The following is a 21,331-nucleotide window of genomic DNA, read 5'->3' as shown; positions in this document are numbered from 1 at the left end:
GCCCTCAGACTGCCTGCGGCCATGATGACAACAACAGCTCCTACTGTATCCTTCTGCTTTGATCCTCCATTGTTTTGTATGCAGTGCAGCTACAGTTTTCTAAGGATAGCTTGGAGCACTTGTGTTACCTTTAAGAGGGTAAATGGGCAATGACAGGCCGCCTGTATTAGAGGTGAGGTAACTGTGTCCTAGACACATGGATTTTTTTTGAAAACATCTACAAAACTGCTCAATAACGTGACTTAGTTTGTTGTTGTTGAGTACACTAATGACACCCTTAGGAGCCCTGAGAACCAGCCAGTCAAGGCGTGTAGGACTTTATCTGTCTGAATCGTTACTGATCTTCTATAGCACTAAATATTGTACACGGTTGGGCGTGGTTGCGATTTGTGTGAGCTGAGTGAAAGCTATTGGCTCAACAACCAAATCTTCAATTAAATCGACTTCATGATGCCAAAGCGACAGGAGTGATCCAACTTGCCTCCATCTTATCTAAGACACCTGAAAGAGTCTGCAGTTTATTCAAAGTACAAGGAAGGCACGCTCACATTTCCTAAATCAGGTGATCACTTTAGTGTGCACGATTGCCTATTAGTCCAAAAATTAGTCCAAAGGTCTCATGATTACTTTTGTTGGTTTTTCTTGCATCGCTGAGGTTTTAAAAGTTATTACCTGAACATTTAGAGTTAAACATTTTGTTATTGAAGTACATAAAGAAAAGTAGTCAGGTGTGTGCGCAGAAGAGAGAGAGAGAGAGAGAGAGAGAGAGAGAGAGAGAGAGAGAGAGTGAGTTAAAATTATCCACCTAAAGCCAATCCTCCTCAAGCTGATCAGTGTGTTGAATGGACTAACCACCTTGGCGACTCCAGACTTGCAACAGGTAAGAAAAGCTTTGCTTCTTTTTAACCAAATGATGCACTGTTTTCTAAAATATCGACCTTTGGGAAGATTCCTAAACGATCTCTCTTGTGAGCAAGTAAATTGTTGATAAACAAAAGTAAAGTGAAATTCACGGCCCCATGGATGATGTAATGCTTCCACAGACTGAATGAAATGAGTAAATTAAGTTTAAATAGTTTGTGGTTCTGATTTGTTAATGTAATATGTGATTTATTTAGTGTGTACTGGTTTACACATTCGCCTAACATGCGAAAGAGCCCCGGTTTGATCCTGTGACGAGACACAAATCCCTTTGGGTAGTGACAGGAAGGGCATCCGGCATTTTAAAAAACTCCCCGCTGTGGCCACCACTGATGAATAACAGAGCAACTGGAAGTAGCTTCTATAAAGTGTGATTCATTTAGTTACGCAATGCATATTTAAGGATTTTCTCATGAGGCCTCTGTCAACCAGTTACCATAAGCTGTACCTTAGCTGCTATATGTACCTACCTCAAATAAATATAAATAAATGGGATTTTACATATTAGTAAATCAGTAGATTTACTGGCCACAGTTCTGACTTTTTGTGCTACAAATGTAACTATCCAGCCAAATCCTCATCAAAAAATTCTACTTTTTACATTTTTACTTCTGTGAATCTCTAATAAACTGTAGGTGTGATACTTTATTATCTGCATCTTATTTAACCATAAGACACAAAGTAAACTGAGCTGAATCATCTGAGGTCAGATGAGTTAAGATATTTTGTGAAAACGTGTTCAAATGAATGCCTGGTACTGTAGGTGATTCAAGTCCCTTTGTTCTAGACCGTCTTCAACAGATGTCTTTCTCAAGAGCTTATTAACACGTTAGAAGTAATTGCTTTAAAACTGCTTGAAATTCAAATAAAGTAAACTGGAGGAATGAGGCTGAATGCTGTTCCACTCACAGGGTGAGAGGAAGCGGTACCACCGTGGACCAATCACCAGTGAAGTAATATTCAGCATAATTATGGCTACTTTTAAGAGTTTTCAGTCTTTTGTTTACTACTTATAGTATTTTTTTTCTGCATGCTAATATTCTGTTACTAATATAACACATAAGAGGTTTTATAATATTTGATTTTTCCTCATCTCTGCATACACCTTCAGCCGTCTGTGTTATATTCAGTGTATTTTTGATGAGCTTTGGCTCACGTGAAGCTAAGATTTCAACGTATTTGGCATTTTATTGAACTCAACTTCTTTCATGGGTGCAACATTTTAAAAGTGAAGATTCTTCTCAGATTTTCTGTAGTAGCTCTGTTGCTGGTACCTTCTTATATCCACGGTTGTATCTCAGGGATTTTTTACACTTATTTCGTTCATTGATTCTTGTTTCAGTGAACATTTGTGCAGTATAGCAATAGCATACCTGTGATAACGTTCCCTTCCTGTGTATCCCAACAAGTCTTTGGTCAAACCTGTTCAGTGGAGATCAATTGGGGCCACGTGCAGCACTGAGCCTTTGGCTTCACGCCTCTTTGTTAGCTACAGCGAGGGCAGAGGCAGCTTAAAGAGGTCAAACAAAATGTGAAGGTGATCCATCACAGTTCAGTTGCCACTCTCAACACTTGAGCCTAAGAGCTTTCCACACTGCCACAACTATCCTGATTATGGTGACCACACTGAGGGTGGTCTCTGAAGTTGGACCATAGTAAAGTCAGGTAATGTGTTAACTTGTTAATTCTTGACAAAGGGAATGGCTGAGTTCATATGATGAACATTTACATTATGCGCTGGTGGAAAGTAGAGTTATTATTACAACATGTTTTGGCTTTTTTCCCCACAATTTTAAACCATGTTTCCTTATAAAATGTGGACTTTATGTAAAGTTTTGAGACAAGTTGATCTTGACAGGCCGATAAGAGTGAGATGTGTAGTGATTTTGATGGCGTACTGGTCTTTCACACTGAAGGCAAAACTGTTGGTATACAAGATTTACAAGGCTTTTGTCGCCTATGAGCATGTGCTGTGGGTAGTGACTGAGGACAAAGTTCACAGAATCGAGTGTCGGAAATGATGCTCAGGTTTTAGTAAAAGGCTTCACTTTTGTGAAAATGACAGTTGGCTAATTTACTGACATCAAAATGCACTAAATTAAAAAGTACAAGGGTGCGACAAAGCCTCTCAGCAACCAGCGCACTTAGCGGCTTCACAGTAGAGGGCTGTTGACCCAACCAGCTCTAAACTGTAATTTCATGTTGCTGTGTGAATGTGAGGCATGATTAGGTTCAAAAGGGACACCTGTAACTCTTCTTTATCCTTTTTCCAGTTGTTAAAATGTTGCCTGCTTTGTACTGACAGGAAGGCAGAGAGCTTTAGTGTATGAGTCGACATATCGGCGCAGTGCTTGTTATCATGCTTGATCACATTCTGTTGTCTGTCAGCTGGTTCACTGTAACAATATGGCTGCTGTATATTTCCAGGGCTGAGGAGTCATTTCAGTTGTAATTTGGAACGATTTGCATGTCTGTGGAAACAAAACACAGTCAGCTAAGCAGGTATATTTTATAATGCTTAGTAATATGTCTCTGTAATTTGGTGCAGCGGTCATGTTAAACGTTACCCTATTTTACTAGACTTCAAGCATGCAGCTTTGTTTTTACTGAGCGATGTCAGGAATTTTTCGGCATTTTTTCATGTTGACAAAGGTAAAACGGGAGCTTTAACAACAAAATACAAATCTGAACAACAAAAAAGACACATAAGGACTTTTAAATATGGTGTCATTGTGAATAAGACGTTTAAATAAATTTTTGCCTGCAAGATGATGTTATATCCTATATCCCCAATATAAAAACAACAGTGGCTCATAGGCTCTTCCACTGGTGATTATATTAATAGGGAGTAATAATATTGCTACTAAAATACTTTTTTATTTATTATTTATTAAAGCTACAGTATGAAAAGCTAATGTTTAGTTTGAATCTTGTATTAAAATAACAAACTACATATGATACAGCAGGTACATAAGGTAATGTTTTCTTTAAATAACTGTAATTCTATTAGATTTCATAATGAAATCTAAAATGACAAACTAACTCATTTATTACTTCATTAAATGTTGAAACACTAGCTTAAAAAATATTGACTGAAATTCAGACCTTTTGAATTATTTTAATATGCAACTTAATTTAAAAACAAGCCAACCAGTTACGGTGTTAAAAATGCCACCTGAGCATTCAACAGTTTTTTCATCTCACAACTAAAAAAGAAAAGATTAATTTGCTTTTAGGACTTAGACTCGCTCATTAACGCACTCTGAGGCGTTTCTTTTGCATAACATACCTAACCAAACTTTTAATAATGAAGAGTATCCTCACATAAGAACAGATAAAATTATTAAAAACTTACTTTCACTCATAGTTTTATGCTAATACAAAGTACACACTGCACCAGCTGCTCAGGATGTGATTGCCAAATCTCTTTTGTGTGTAATCTTATATATGGAGGCATTTGATAGATGCTGTCAGGCACAAACGTGGCATTGCTTTTAAACTGATTTGTTTTTCATTTATGCAGCAGATTCTGAAAAATGACTGTCTCGAGGCATACATTTTTAAACTCTCTATACTAATTTTTTTATACAACAGTACTTTGGGGAATAATCATCTTTTGGCTTTAAATATGTCAGATGTCATGAAGTTTATTTAGCAAAAAAGAGAACATTGTACTTGTGTAATTATGTCTTCCAACAAATTGATGCATTCTGATGTACTTAAATTGAATCCATTAAAAAATACACACAGTAGGAGCAGACACTGTCTCACTGTCTTAAATAGAGTGACTTGGATGGACTTTGCCGTTCCGCCTAATCATGTTTTACGAATGTGACTAGAGACCAACCACATACGCAGTATGCCTAATAAGTTTCTTTGTGACCCTTTAACATTTATATATGTACGTTTTCACCAACTCTATCTGCTTATCTTTATGCATCTCTTCGACAGCTGATCCTTCCTCCCTCAGTTCAACCTCACCCACCTTCTCCTCAACTCGAGTCTCACTTCCTGCATTGAAGTCAGGGCTGTAACACATGAAAAGTTACATAAATATACTCATGTAGTCCTGATAGTCAGCAGATTAGACATGAGTCCATCCCATCTCTGGACAGCTGATGAGCCAGCTAAACAACAACAGCAGCTGGTTACGAGCTAACATGATGTCAGTTAAAGTTAGAGTATCCTGAAAATCACATTTTTTTACCAATAAACAGTTTGATTACATTCTCACACCACATGAAACACAAGCGTTCAAGTCCAACAATGCTACATCCACTTCAAAGAAAGTTTCACTAGTTCCAGCTAACAACTGTTAACAGCTAGCAACAGCAACAGTTCAGGATATCCTCGACAACTTTCCTTGAAATCACATGATCAGAAGTGATTCACCGATTCATCAACTCATATCTGACTCCCTTCACAGAGTTTTGAAGTCTCCCAAAAATGAACAAGACCAACAGGCTACGATCACTACAGCTGAATGGCAGCCAGAGTTTGTGAGTGACCTGTGTATAAAATTGTAAAATACTGCAAAATATGTTTAGGGTTTTTTTTCCTGTAGTATTTTAATAATATGGCGTGTACACGAATGTTTTTATACATACAAAGTAGTAAAATCGGGTTGGCTAGCCACAGGTACAGGCTAAATGTTTTTAATCTCTTAATTGTTTAAAATGGTTTCATCCTACAGTGGTCACCATAGCAATCTAACAGCTGACAGTGAGATTGTTCACACTTAAACACTACTGCAGCACGTCTGACTTTTCCTAGTGAACATTTATATTTTGTCAAATGAATCCTCTTCGGAAGCACGGCCCTGGAGGTTATTAAATCAGTGAAGGCCAATCAGTATCAATGTGAGGCATTGTGTCACTTACTCTACAGTGAATCTAAACACACAGTATGGTTGGTCCAAGTTTCAATTACTTCAAGTGAAATTGTCCTGCAGCCTTTTGGAGTCTGTGCTCTGACACATATCACAACATCTATGCATCATCAGTCATCAAAGTGCCTTTAAGCTGCAGACAGGCCACTCGGTTGAAAACTGAAAGTGTATAACTGACCCAAGCAAGGGCCTTCAAAGTGCACATCTTAATCAAAGCAAAATACAAATGTAGTATAAAAACGGGCTTTTTTGTGTCACCTGACACAAGCACAAAATGAACTTGAGCTCTGTCAACACACAAAGCTTTTCAAATCTATTATAAATGCTGGAAAAGCCACTGAAATACTCGATTGTATAAGCAATTTAAATAAGACAGCTGTTAGGAAAAGCTGCAAAATGTGTATTAATGCAAATTACATTAATACACAAGCTACTGGCTGCGTGTCAAGCACATGCGCTTCTCCTGCAGTGACACGTGTGGCAACAGCAACTTGTGGGTTGGAGGGAGATCATCTGGCAGAACCAGGACCCTGCAGTCAATCCCTCATTAAAGAGCATTACATCCAACCAATCCTATTTGACCGTCACCCTTGAAAGAAGAAGCAGGAGCTATGAGGACACGGATGTGATCCGTACGGGGGAAACATGAGCTGATCAGATGACGAGATCAGCTTGATGTAGTGAATCTGCAAAGGAGCGCTGTCGCTTTGTGCTTTTAACTACTGAAGGAGTGAAAGTGACAAAAGATAATAATTTCTGACGTGAGGGTTAAGGAAACCTAATGTGAACAATTCCATTTGAAAAGGAAGGAAAAATAACGATGACATTTGGGAAATTTGATAGAAGTTAGAAAAAGGTTTCTGCTTTGTCTGCGATTATATTCTGAATTTTAAGAATATATTTTTTAAATATGAAAATAAAACATCCTTTCTATATTGTACTGGAGAACAGCTTTATAGCATTAAAACCTGCTTTATGGATTTTTAAATGAGTTTTATACACAGCATACAACATATTTTATAAGTCAGTGACACATTTTAATATGTCCTTTTTTTTAATGTAGGATAACTGGATTAATTAAATATAAACTTTTGTTGTTTATTAATCCATCCAGCCATCTATCTTGATCATGGTGGGCAAAGACAGAGTATAATACTGATATGACACCAAATTATAGCTGAGTTCATTGTTTATCCTATTTACAAAAACATAATGAATCATAAAAAAACAACAATATCTTTTAAAAGTCTCCACTATAATCATCAGGAGCAGTTACAGCAACCTACATTTTGTAAGCTTTGCTATATAATACTTTCAACCATTATGGTGTCTGTGCAGCCTCCATAAACGTAAGTCTCACTTTTGCTGGTTGCTAAATTTTAACAGCGTTCTGCAAACCTCAAGACACATCACGAACATGAAGGCACAACAAAGTGACACAGATGGTGTGTTGATTTGTGTCTTTGCATTCATGCTAGCATGGAAACCTATATAAAATTAGAAAGACAGCAACCAGTTATCAGTCTGTGCAAATGTGCAAATTTAAAGTTGTTGTACTACTTTCACATGACAAGAGCACAGTTAGATCTCACTCAGCCCAGGTTATGTGGAGCCAAATTAAAAGTTGGCTCAATGGAAACTTGATCATTTCCCCACAAGGCAAAGAAAAAATGTATGCAGGTCCAAGGTTCTCCTACCCTTTCCATCTTTGACAAAGGAAGGTTATAAACACAAGCAATCATTATAACGTTGTACATAAAGCAATGCTGTTTGGACTAGCATGTGATGCCACGTGTCTCAGTGAGGTATCATGTCATGTAAATCTCCACTAATGGTGTCCTTAAGTATCAGACAGCAGGGCACACTGTTGGATTATGGCTCTCACGTAGTGGCTGCGTGCACATCGTTAAATGCCTCTCAACAAAACATGTTTGTTTTTAAGAAATGGCTGATGAATCCTGCGGTGTTTCTAATGATGAAATATGAGACACCATTAAACTATTAATGATCTCAGATGTTATATCAAAGTATCAGCCAGAATTCTCTAAAATTTAAATTTCATCCAAATCATTACACTAAAGTGGTACGTTGTATGGTTCTGTTTATCCTTTTGATAGTAAGCACTGGTGTTGTGTTTATAGAAATAATGCCTCAATGCTAAATCGGTCATTTCTTCTGGTAAAAAAGAGAAACTTCTGTCAAATTTAGCAGAAGTAAGTGAGAATCAGAGAGTCACTCTATCCTGTAAAGAAAATCTCCTGACAATTCATACCTTATCACATTAACATATCAGGTTTTGTACAAATTAGACTAACAAGTTAGAGCTCATCAATTAGTGAGCTTTAGACTTAATGAAAGGTGGATGTTGTCACCTTTAGACAAAGCAAAGGCTTTCTGTTTTTGGTCTTCATGGAAAGCTATGTGGCTGTTGGCTGTAGTTTCATATTTACTGTACACACATGCTGTTCTTATTTACCCCTTCGCAAGAAAGACAACTGGTATATTTCCCAGAAATTCTAAGCTAATATGTAATTAAAAAAAAATGCCTAAAATCGCAAAAAAGTATTGTCATTGTCGTTTTTCTCAGAAGGACAGTGTCACAGAAAGGGCGGTGCCAGAAAATCGGATGTTTGTACTTAATGTAATGTGTGTTGTGGGTGTTTAAAGATAAGGAGCTTAGAAAGAACAAGCTCCTTATCTTTTCCTGTGTGTTCTGAAACTTGTTCTTCTTGGCTTTGCATCGCGCTCTCGGGCAAGACCAACGAGCATGCGGTTGATGCATGTTTCTTGCTCTGCTGTTCAGGTCTAACAGAACAAGTATAAACAAAAAAAATAAATTATTAATACATTATTATTAGTTGTCCATCATCAATAAGGAACACCTATTGTACAGTAGATGTGGTTGAATGCTTTTCTTCTGTGCAATAATAATGTGGACATCCCTCTTCTTTGAGTATGACTCTGTCTCTCCTCACCGTGCTGCTTTTAAACAGTCAGTCAGCATGGCAGGCTGAAGGCGGACAAGTTCTGACACTGATTCATGAGACTCGTGTGAGTGACTGGGCTCAACAGGCATGCCCTTGTCTCAGCAGAAAACCAGCTTTCATTATTCGAATGATTGCCCTGTGGCTTTGACGGAAGATTAATTGACCATAATCTGATTATACTGTGGCCTGCTGCAGCCCTGAAGACCCCCAACCACCACCACCACCAATCAGCCCTCCCCTCTGTGGCGTCTGTCTGTGTGTGAGTCATTAAACTTAAACTGCAGTCTGCTGGTTAAAATAAAACATGCTGACCACATGGATGAGCATTTTAATATGTGGAGATCAACTGCTTATGATGCTGAACAGCTCTGGTACCTTCCTGCAGCTAGAACTATAACAAAAGCAGATTTTTAAGGTAATGTTGAAAAAGGTGTTTATCTAGTTTTCCTTCTCAATATGAGTGCATCAAAACCATGATTGAGTCATGAAACTCTTTATGGTTTTGTTTACATCAATATTCTCAAGTTCAAAGATGAGTGTAAACCGGAAACTCACTTAGTAATTAAGATGGTCTCCAGTTATAACCCAATTCCTGTCCTTTAAACCTGTTCTCTCCTCTCTGCTTTGTCTCACTTTGCCTCTTGACAGTCTTACTTTTTCCTCAACCTGTAGCTTTTTGGGTTTGTTGTTGTTGTTGTTTTCCAGTTGGCTGAATCATATATTGATTGCACTGTAAATAATACTTAAAACCATGAGTGGAGATGATCAAAGCTTGAGCTAGCTGTTTGTTTCCATTATGTCTCTCTTCTTCTTGACTTGTTTTGTTGATGTCTTGTTTTCTCTGTCTCCCAGTAGGTAATGGCAATGTGATGGATAGTTAGAAGCCAAAGTTAAAAGGATTATTCCTGGCCATCGAACACAGAAGGTCTTTGAAGCCAGAAGAAATCACCTGTCTGGCGATGCCCCAGCACCTCATCTCAGACAAAGTGGATGAATCTATCAGCTGAACTTTCTCAACCTGTTAACTTACCATGGTGCCAAGAAAGCTTGCGTGATTCTAAAAGGTGTTCTTGAAGACAAGCAGCTGGAGTTTAACAGTCCCCTTTGTTCCCAATGTTCCCAGTGTTTTTAGAGCCCTTCCTTGGAGTTTCTGTCACTTATCCTCTAAAGGGAATTTATTTTGTTGACATGATTAGCACCAACACCTCTCAATCAGAAGCAAATGATTTCCATTGATGGTGTTTGTCCCCACAAAACTAAAGCCTTTGAAGACTGTCAATTTCCGAGGAATAATTTGGACTCTGACCAGATATGGCCAGAGACGTCCGTCCTCTGAGCCAAATGCCTTTGTCTACAAAGCACGTGCAACGGTTGGGAGCTACTCTGGGGCTTGTCCTCCCTTTCATCCCCCTACGATCTCTTATTTTCTATTACTTCCTTTCATGTGCAGCAGCAGCAGGTAGTTTACCTGGCATAGAATATGATTATGGCATTAGCCCCAAATTTGTTTGTACTCCCATTCCCCCAGAAGCAGATCCCAGCTGCTTCTCGCCACCCAATGTGCCCCATGGACCAAGCAGTAACAGCCATAGCAGTGACCACAATGGCGGGAGCAGGCGAGGCATGATGTCCGACGAGGCCAAAGCCACTATTCTGCACTTGCGTGAGAGCCTTGTGAGGCAGAAGGAAACCATCCTGGACCAGCGAGAGACAATCAGGGAGCTGAATGCTAAGCTCACCTTATGTGAGGGCTTTGGGGGTCACCACAGCACTGGTCACCATGACAGTCATCACGACAACCACCACGACAATCATCACGATAGCCATCACGATAGCCATCATGACAACCATCGTGATAACAACCATAACAACCATCACGGTACCCACCATGACGACCATCATGGACATCGCGGCAGCCATCATGCATCATTGTCACTGCACCATGGGCCTTCAGGATATCACAGCAATGACCACCATTATTCCCACGGCAGCCACAGACTGGACCACAACAGGAAGGGCTCGTCATATAGCAAACACAGTTCCTTCTCTCCAGAACAGACTGGAAAAACCCTGCAGACACTAAAGGAGAGGCTGGAGAACTTGCAGGTAAGCATGAAAGATTATAGTTTGATCATTTTTTGTAGCGTACTCACTTAATAGCACTTAATAAAAAAAAATCACAACTGGATAAATGAACTCACTGCGCACTAGGACAGGTGACTGGGACCATGCAGTATCTTCAGTTTGATTTGTTTTGCATTTTTTAAAAGTGTCATGCTTTAAAAATTGCTGCACAATGACCTTTTTTTAAATTTCAAAGATGCATGAGAGCTACTTGCCAAAGTCTGAGCTGCATGGGAACATCCACTGAATATCTTCCTCAGTTATGCAGGAGAAATACTAAAAAGTATGAACCGAGTAATTAAACTGAGATTGCACTGCAATAAATTATGAGGGAAATGGCTGTTAAAATCTTAGCTTACCAAACGGTGACTTTACCGTGTGTGCCTGGACCTCTTCACTATTCCAAGCTTTCTGAGGGCAGAAACAATGCACAGCAATGAATAATCCACAGCATTGTTCATTGTTGTTGTTCATTGAAAGCCTTTTTGTATCAGTGGAGTTTGAGTGCTGTCATTGGTGAGCTTAGTATCTGTTTGTTAACAGTCTAGGGTCCCCATGTTTTAAAATATCACAATTTTGTGTGATGGTAGATACCAATAAGAGCTCGAGCTGCTTTAATCGTGGTAATTGTGGTCCGCGCCATTTGGGTGGAGTTGCGCTTTCTTAATGCTCTCATGTTATTTATGTATCTGTTTTACTATTTCTCTTTTAATTATTTATTCATTTATTTGTTTTTAATTGTAATTGTGTGTCAGGCACTTTGTGAGTGTGTATGTGTACTTTATAAACCTTACCTACTACACTTTTTGCACAAAGAAAATTCAAATTGTCTATAATGTGTCTGCAAAGAAAAGCTGCAGACAAGCAGAAGTCTATTAAAGGTTTGACTTAATTGGGGTCACGTCTTACGTCACTGAGAGTCACATGCTCAGTCACCGAATCAGCTGCCTTTGTTATCTGCTGCCAAAACGAGGGATATGTTTCATTAGGACATAGTAACCTGAAGGTTATTCTATGGATGTTGTACATTTTACTGCATCATAGTTAATGCATATTCTCAGGACTAAATCATTAATTTTTTAATTTATGTTTTTGTAATAATTTGGGGGAAATTAAAAAAAATAGCATTCAGAAGTTGTGGGCAATCTGTCTCACACACTCATCACAAACCACCCACCAGTCACTATGAAACACGTACCACCCACAATGCTAATATGAAAGCTGCTTGACTATTGTCTCAGAGTTAATGTCTCTGCATCGTTCTCTGTCTTTCTCCTGGATATCAGTGGCCAAGGTCGAGCTCAAAACAGGAAGAAGCTCTAAGTTGATTAGCTCTCACCCCTGATCTTAACCTCTGTGTGCCAGCAGGAGTAGGATAAGTTAAGCTCCCCTGGTGGAAAACAAGCAGTCTATAGTATTTAAACACCGACAGAATGACAAAGAGTTTAGATTAAAGAAAAATCTTTTTTCCCCAGTAATTCTTGTATACTGGTTTAGCTTTTTTGTGTTTGAACTTGTGTGTAATCTCTTGCCTTAAAGTAAATCACTACACACACGAACACACAAACATATCACTTTCTCTCTAAAAACACTCTCTAAAATAATATATATTTATAATATAACTATATATTTAAAATGAATGTTTACCCTACACAGCTAATTACTAATCATTGTTATAATGAATTCATACCAAATGCAAATCAAAGTTTTGTCTTGTGGTTCTCACAAAAGTACAGTCATGCTGGAAACCCACGACTGTCTAACAGCCAGCAGGATGTGGAAGAGTGCAAATGAAAACTGCAATAAGGTTACAGGATCATATTTTCAAAACTTTCCATGAAGTCCTGCAATTTCCTTCACTGTTCTCCAAGCCATCTTTATTTCTTCTGTCACTATAAAATAAAAGAAACTGAATCATTCGGCTCCAGCTCCCCTCAAACAGCATCAGTTAGTTATTGACATAGAAAGTCAGTTATTTCAAAGACTTTCCAAAGCACACCGTTGCCTCACAGCAAGAAAATCTAGGGTGCTAGGGTGTACCCCACCTCTCATCCAGCCGTCCAATGACTTTGATAAGGATAAGCAGCAGAGATGGATGGATGGATGGAATTCCTATTTAATAAGTCCTCCAACAAATTTTACATGGGTTTCCAGTATAATAGAACAGGAATGTCCAAACATGTATAACTTTCGACTGGGAGACTGGGTGTTGATCTACCCAAACCTACTACAATCACCATGGTGTCTATAATTTACTACGACAACTTTGGCTGGTAGAAAACAGACATAGAACAAAATACCCCAAGTACAATCAAAAGCTGAACAAGATAAAAAGGAACCAACTATCAGATTTGTTAACATTACAGCATGTAAAGCATATTAAAATTCACTCCCCATATAGCTGTCGTGAATGGGGAAAATTTCATACAGACCAATACTACTTTATTAACATATCAACCCCCTCACTGGGTTCAAACACCAAAAACTAATTTATAATGAGACCCTCTACAACATTAAACACATATTAGAACAACACCAAGAAAAATGATACAGGCACTTACTAAGACAAGGGCTAGAGGTCTCTTAAAATGAAAACATAACTCTGGTTCATATCAAGCGTTTGTGTTGTTTAAAAAGACAATAATGTTAAATTCATTAACATAAACTTACAAAGCAATAAACATCTTAATGATGTTTTTTACAGTTGTTATAATCCTTCCAGATTCCCAACTATTTAAGTGGTTTTGCTGTCTCACTTTGGTTATAGTTTCATTATTCTGATGTCGTAATGTGAGTCTTAAACCTGGCTGCCAACTGGCCTGTAAAAGCTTCATTATTAGTGTAGGTGGTCTCAGGTCATGCTGAGGGAAAGTGTTGCCAAAAATCCCTTTCGATCTCACTTGAAGGTGTGAGACAAAACAGAACTGGTGCCAGGATTTACCCTCAGCCTCTCCCTCTAACAGGATGTCTACACCACCAGCCTCTGGCCATGCACCGAAGGGCGCTAGCCAACCTCACTTTCAATTAGCTTCATCCTTCCTGACAAGGCTATTAATCGTGGCGTGTGCTGGCAGGGAACAAAGTCGGATTTGCTGGTGAGGAAGACGAGGATGAAGGAGGGAGAGGAAAAAAGAGGACAAGAAAACTTTTCCCCCTGCACTTTTAAATGTCATACTGAAGTTCCTCTTGTACTATTGTATTGATATAACCTTTGGTTCTTGTTTAAAGCATTAAAATGCAAAGTTGTTGTTGTAAAACTCTTATTACCAGCACTCACCTTTCTCCCCCTACAGTCCTTTTCTTTGACATCTTTTTTTATAGTTTTGCTAATAGACAAAACTGACAAGGAGTCACAATCATGCAGTTAAAGTCAGTATCTTTCTCCAGTAATGAGTTTGAAATAGCCTTGTCTTGAAATCAGTGCCTTACTTAAATAGATTTTTGGAATGTTTCAAATGAGGTCTGTGGTTAACGCAAGTCCTACACATGTTTTCACATTTTGTTTTAAAATATGAAACTGAATACCCAAATACCTGCTTCAGGAAACCCATGTTCTTCAGGGACATTAAATGTCATGATGCCACACATAGGAGCTTTGTGGTGGGAACATTAAAGTCATACTACCATAGTTCATTTTACTATAAAGGTACTTAATCTTTCAAAAATCCTAAAGGGTCCTTAGATTTGTGATGATTATACTAGTTATCAAAACACCTACATATTCTAAATTTCTATTTTTGAGACCTTTTTTCAGCAATAATCCAAAATCCCATTCTCTTTATTCAAGTGAGCCAGGTCAGTGCTGACATCATTTTTGCCCTGCACAAATCGCTGAGACGCTCTATGAAGATCCCCCACAATGTCAGCAGGACCTGTTGAACTCTGTTGCTATTGCTGTGGTTTAAATAGAAGAAATTGTTACTACATTGATGGGGATTATCAGTTTTAAGTACACAAAGTATAGCAGAACCTGATTGGATTGATGTTTTCACTCTGTGGAGGTAATAGATCATTTATAGGTAGGTATAGTTATTAAGCACTATTTTCTTTGTCTACAGGCCAGGAACTCCTCCAGCTCCTATTCCAGCTCCCTGAGAGAACTTCTGCAGAGGAAGATCAATGCTTTAGAGGAACAGCTACACAGGTACTACAGAGATCACCATGACTATGGTCACCATAATGACCACCATGGAGATCATCATGATGACCATCATGGCAACAGCCACCATGATAGCCATCATGATGGCCACCATGGCAATAGCCATCATGATGACCACCACGATGACCACCACGATGACCACCATGATGACCACCATGATGACCATCATGATGACAACCATGATGACCATCATGAGGACCACCATGAGGACCACCACAATACCCATCACAGCAACCACCAGAATAGGCATTGGTACAACCGCCACACTGGACACCATAATCGCCATCGTGATCACCATCGTGACCACCACTATGATGGGCACCGTGGTCGGCATTATAATCATTTCAGCAGCCACCATAATGACCATCATGACGATCATCACGATGATCACTATGGTCATCATAATGACAGTCATCACAGAGATCACGATTACCACCATCGACCTGGATACCATGACAACCACCATGATGATCATCATGACAACCACGATGATCATCATGACACCCATCATGGCAATGACCACCACGATGACCACCACCATGACAATGATCATCACCCGCGACGGCTTCCTTACACCAGTAAAGAAACGAGTCTGAGGGGCACTGGACACAGCAAGCTGGAAACAGTACTAAGCCAACTGCACCACAGCAGCACTGACCATGGTAAACATACATGCACGCACAGACATAGCTACACACACTCATGATTTATTTTAGGGATGAATTTGAATTCTCATTTATTATTTAATAATTACAGAATATCTTTGTACCTACTATTATCCGGCTTTTATTGGAGGTTGCCCTATAAAAAAAAACTCCATTAGTTAGGTTGCTGTGGTTGGTGCTAGTAGATTATTATGACCCATAATTACCTCATTTATATGATGAATGATGAAAGCAAGCACAGAGCATTGTTTTGCCTTTAATAATTATATTGATATCATGTAGATAGAGAATATCTCCATAATAATTGGGTCAGAAAAAGGAACAATTCAAGAAAAAGAAAAAAATAACTTGTTTGTTTCTAATGCATATAGAAAATAGTCTAACAAAAGTCTTTGACAGCAGTATTTGTTGATCACAAATGAATAACATGACTCTAAATTTATTCTCCATCTCACCAGGGAACCAAAAGCTAAAGAGTCCCACTGCCTTCCTGTTAGACTTCCCCATGAGGACTAACTACATGTATGGCAGGATGAGGCGGTCAGTGGTGACGGAGATCTTTGCCTTGACCATCTGCCTGTGGCTGAAGGCAGGTGCAGGTCCTGGTCTTGGCACTCCCTTCTCCTACTCGGTGCCCGGGCAAGCTAATGAGCTGGTACTTATTGAATGGGGCAGCAATCCCATGGAGCTGCTAATTAATGACAAGGTAAAGCCTGTCACCATGTCATGTCACAGTGATTTATGATCTAAATGTTGATGAATCTGGACACAAAAGCTAGTTCTGAAGCTCAGCCTATAGTGCAAAGGTTTATGGGATCTTTTTACCAGTCACTAAATAATTTATCACTGTAAGAAAATACTTGCACATCAATGTGAAGAATCTCTAGGCAAGTCAGAAGATGTTTGGTCCCAGAAGCTATCTGGTTTCCTGTTTGTAGACCACATACAATCCAGGTTATCCTGACTAATCAAAGTCTAGCAGGGTCGGGTTGCATAAACTGCTTGTGGTGAGCAAAAGAAGGACTTTATCTGCTAATGTGTGATGATGATTTAGAACTAGCTCACGTTTCACTGCATCAAAGAGTAACAAGGTATAAGTTCAGCATTACTCCACACTAGTTTGGCTGTACCAAAGTAGAGAAAAGAATATACTTTCACCAACATGACCAGTGTTACTGACAGCTAGTAGTACCGTACCACCAAGAAATAAGAGTCAGAGCAAGATGATAATCTGCCAAATTTACTCGGGTGTGAATATTTTTCTCAACTAGCCAAAAACTTCTCTAGTAAAGACTCCAGAGCAATGTAAATGATATATATAATATTGTCATCTCATGTCACAATCACATACTCAAATTCATACACAAAAACTATAGAGCTCATTTACTGGTTGTTCCTTTTAACAGTGATTAGCATTTTGAATATCTGCTGTAATTTATGTATTTATTATTTAGTTTTACTAAAACAGTCTTCTTAAAATGTATAATATCCTCAAACTTCATTGGCATAATATACATTGATTTTGACTTTTTAAACATTTTTATATTTATTTTGGTTGTTTTCACTTGTAACAAATTGTTCACATTTTGGTACTTCTCTGTATACTTCTAATGCAGATTAGACATATATAACGAGCCCCTGCAATTGTCTTTCGGTTGTTTCTCCTAGAAAAAGATTGCAGATGTCTCAGTTCAAATGACAGTAATCAGACAGTAACCCAGTCAGACTGCTGACAAACAAATAATTCAATTAGTCAATTAGCTTCCTAATCTTTAATTCTCCCCTAAACGGAAGACAGGTGTTTGTCTATTTCCCTTCTGTGCCCCAGTACTTCGTGCAGTGAGCTCAACAAACAAACGAACAACACAATAATCTGATTATTGTAATTGATTGGCCTAATTGTCTGTAGCACAGACAATACCAGGAGGGATAAACTGACGTGTTTGTTGTCTGTGAGTCACACACTTGGCAGTTATCAAACTGATCATTGACACAGTTCAATGATCTCAGAATGTAGATTAATCTAAGAGTTTAATTACTTTTCTACAATGTTTTATGAGGATGAAATGAGAGAAGATTCACACGTTGTATTAATCCACTTTCCCAACAATCGATAACAGTTGCAGATAAGGCTTGCTACTGTGTGAATACTCGTGCAAAATTAATGGCAGGCTATCAGTCTTTTTTTCTTTTTACTCCATCAACATGATAACATCTCACATCATTTAAGGCTTGATCAGGTGTAAACCGTGCCATCGCGACCCTTGGATAATCTTTTACTTGAAGGTTATGAGACGTTTTTCCAAATAAAAATTAAAAAATAAGTAAATAAATAAATAAAATCTCTTTTTTTTGTCTCTCCACCTGGTTCTTTAGGCGGCGACTTTGCCCATAACTATGACAGATGAAAAGTGGCATCACGTGTGCGTGACGTGGTCCACACGTGATGGTGTCTGGGAGGCCTACCAGGATGGAGCGAAGAAAGGCACAGGGCAGAACCTGTCAGCCTGGCACCCAATCAAACCAGGAGGGATTTTCATCCTTGGTCAGGAGCAGGTATGACACACAACATGCCTTCTGACTGTGGGATAATAATGTCACATACAGACTATGTCAGCAGATATAGGTATGCCAATTCATTTTTGCTATAAGAGGTTTTAAATTGAGTAAATACAAAGTCAAATGTGTGGGTCATTATTTATTTAATAAAAACTAAACCAAAGCATCTTGTAGAACCAGCATTAGTGGCAGTAACTTCATGTAAAATTATCTGTTTGACTCTTAGAGGAATTCGTTTATGCACAGCTGCCTTAACCACCACAGCATTTTAATGAAACTGAGGTGTGGATTTTAACTGGGCTTTTGTAATTCTGCATTGTATTGCATTCAATGCATTCAATGCATTCTTGTCTTTTTCAGCCATACTGTTGTAGATTTGCTTTCATTCTCTGAATCATTGTCATGTTGCACGAGCAGGTGTCAGCCAAGCTTTAGCTGTTGAAAAGATGGCCTCATATTAGACACTTTGGTATACAGAGAAGTTCAAGGTTAATTCAATGACTGCAAAGTGCCTGTGTCCTGTGGCTGCAACACAAGTCCAAATCCTCACCCCTCCACCACCGTGCTTGACAGTGTATTAGACGTATGTGTTGATAAGCAGTGATTGGTTTCTGCATATAGACATTCCCACTTTGGTTTCATCTGTCCAAAGGACATTGTTGCAGTTGTCTTGTGGTTTGTTTTGTAACTTACTTGCAAGCTTAAGCTTTTAACATTTAACATGCTAAGTGAGGCCTCTACAGTCTTCAGATGAGGTTTTCGTTTTTTGTGCATTTTCTCTGAGCACTTCATGGCCTCCATTCCTGTGAAGATTGGCAGCTGCTTTCCACTTGTGAATAATCTGTCTAACAGTAGAATGATGGACTTGAACTTGTTTCAGAAATGGCCTTATAATCCTTTCCAGACTGATGGGCAGGAACAAGTGTTTCTGATCATTGATCATATGTTTTGTTCTTGGCATTGTGTTACACTTCCTGACCTGAAAAATGCTAAAGCTTCTGCTTCTATAGATTACCAGCACCTGGCTCCTACTTTCCTTTTTAATTCGTATCAATACTGCTGCTGCATTGTGATTTAATTTTTGTTAAATAATGATATGATCTAATATGTCATGTTTGGTAGTTCATCTGTTATATCTATCTCATTTAAGACTGGCTAAGGACCAGATTATTTTATGGCATCTGGATATGTTAAACCTTGGACTTGTAAGAGGGTCTCTTTACTGTGACTGATAGTCTGTCTGTAGTGTGGAGAGCTGAGCTTGTAAGGCCAAACGTTGTCAGTTTTAATTTTTTAAGTTTTTTTGAAACAGCTGACTTTGTATAGTGCCTTTCAGTAGATATAAACATATGCACTGAATCTTTATTGTCTAAATGATGTTGGTCATTAGAAAGAAAGCAGGGTTAAGACATTCTAGTATTGGCTTCATTTTTAGGGCCTCGGCTTTACTGATGAAACAAATCAAATTTGTGTCAAACTAAAAATGTCATTTTTACCAGTTTCATATCTTATAGAACAACTTTCTAATCCCTAGAAGGTAGTAACATTTTAAATATCAGCTCTACATTTTGACACATTTGCTTCTCCCTCCACAGGACACAATGGGAGGCCGCTTTGACGTCACTCAGTCTTTTGTGGGAGAGCTGTCAGACCTCCAGTTCTGGTCCAGAGTGTTGACATCCAGTGAGATTTACAGCCAAGCAACCTGTGGCGGCCACCTTGTTGGTGATGTCATGTCATGGTCGGAGGAGTCGGTTGAGCTCCACGGAGGCCTCACTGAGCTTTCTTTTGATCCCTGCCACTAAAGATGGACGCTGACCCCAGGGCTGTAGGATTATCCTTTTCTAGTAATTGATAACATGGTTGTGTCAAAAATGGCTGACAAGTGGAAATACATTATTTGATCATTGGTCAACCATAAAGCGATCGTTTCTTTCATTTCTTCTTCCATCATGTTGGCTGCAGAACTTTAATAGCACAAGCTCAGCTGTGGGCCACGAGCAGTGTGAGGACTTTGGTTGTTTGTTTTTTTTGTATTTTTCCATTCCTGCCGGATCCTTCTGCCTTCTCCACCTACACCCTCACTTCCTCGCTCGAACGCTCCCAGCAGGACACCTTTGAAGGCTCCAAAGAGTGCAGGGCTTTGGATTTACTGGCTGCACGCTCATGACTGCAGCACCTCTAAGAGATCCAACACACATAATAGGATTTCTTTCAATTGGAACAGGCCCAAAGGTTGCTGGTTTACCATTAACTGCCCTGCGCTAGCTTGTTCTGTGCGGTTTATGAGCAACATAGACATTACAGAAGGTGAAAGAGATGCTAAACGAAGCCACATAGAAACCTGAGTGAGGACTTGTGCGTGCTGCTAAAGAACCGATAGAAAGGTTGCAGTACACAGCAGGGAAAAGCACTGTTGTTTTGCACATTGAGATTTTGGCAGACTATTCTTTTTGTATTAGTATTTCATATTGAAAACTCTAAAAATATGTGTGGGGGGGGGGGGGGGGGGGGTTGTAGAATTAACTATAACATGCTTTTGTGTGGCTTTACAATGTGAGTACATGTTCAGAACAGTAAATCGTGCATTTTGTCAATGCAGGACTGAAAATGTTTTAACCTTTGGTTTTTCTTCTGTCTGTAAATGAATCATTGTGAAAGGTTTGTTACATAAGAGCAAAACAGCTCAATGTCAGACACGACACATTACAGCCACGAGCCACCTGACTGCATCAATTCAGGTTAACAACATGTCACCGCGCTAATGCTGATGTCTCCTTGGGCAACCACTGGCTTACAGTGGGATTTACCTGTGAACAACTGATCTGATCCTGCTTATTTCCGACAAGCTCAAACCGCATGGCAGAGTCAGACACACAGAAGCTAAACCTGTAAAAAGACATTGTTGATCTCGTGTTAATCATTTGTAGCTGCACTTTCATTGTTTTATAACAAGAGTTTGGGTTTTTTGTACACGTGAATCAAATATGAAAGTATTTATTATGATTGTTCTCTGGTTGTAAGCAAC

General features: G+C 38.9%; 1 protein-coding gene across 2 annotated transcripts; it reads left to right on the top strand.

Moving 5' to 3' along the window:
* The first annotated feature begins 10,107 nt into the window (after nt 1-10,107).
* LOC146609209 (uncharacterized) lies at nt 10,108-20,108 on the top strand. 2 transcript variants are annotated; one of them, XM_085345819.1, is made up of 5 exons: nt 10,108-10,902; nt 14,979-15,741; nt 16,203-16,450; nt 18,121-18,300; nt 19,899-20,108. In XM_085345819.1, exons 1-5 carry the CDS (start codon nt 10,108-10,110, stop codon nt 20,106-20,108), a joined length of 2,196 nt encoding a protein of 731 aa, XP_085201945.1. The 2 variants fall into 2 exon arrangements, with proteins under 2 accessions (XP_085201945.1, XP_085201944.1); XM_085345818.1 differs by having other exon boundaries at nt 14,979-15,750; nt 16,209-16,450.
* Nucleotides 20,109-21,331: the final 1,223 nt, after the last annotated feature.

The sequence above is a fragment of the Diplotaxodon limnothrissa genome, linkage group LG22 (genome assembly GCF_057381915.1).
Source record: "Diplotaxodon limnothrissa isolate DT_005_m linkage group LG22, D_limnothrissa_male_GT1.1, whole genome shotgun sequence".
NCBI lineage: Eukaryota > Metazoa > Chordata > Actinopteri > Cichliformes > Cichlidae > Diplotaxodon > Diplotaxodon limnothrissa.
This window is presented reverse-complemented; position numbering and strand designations above follow the sequence as displayed.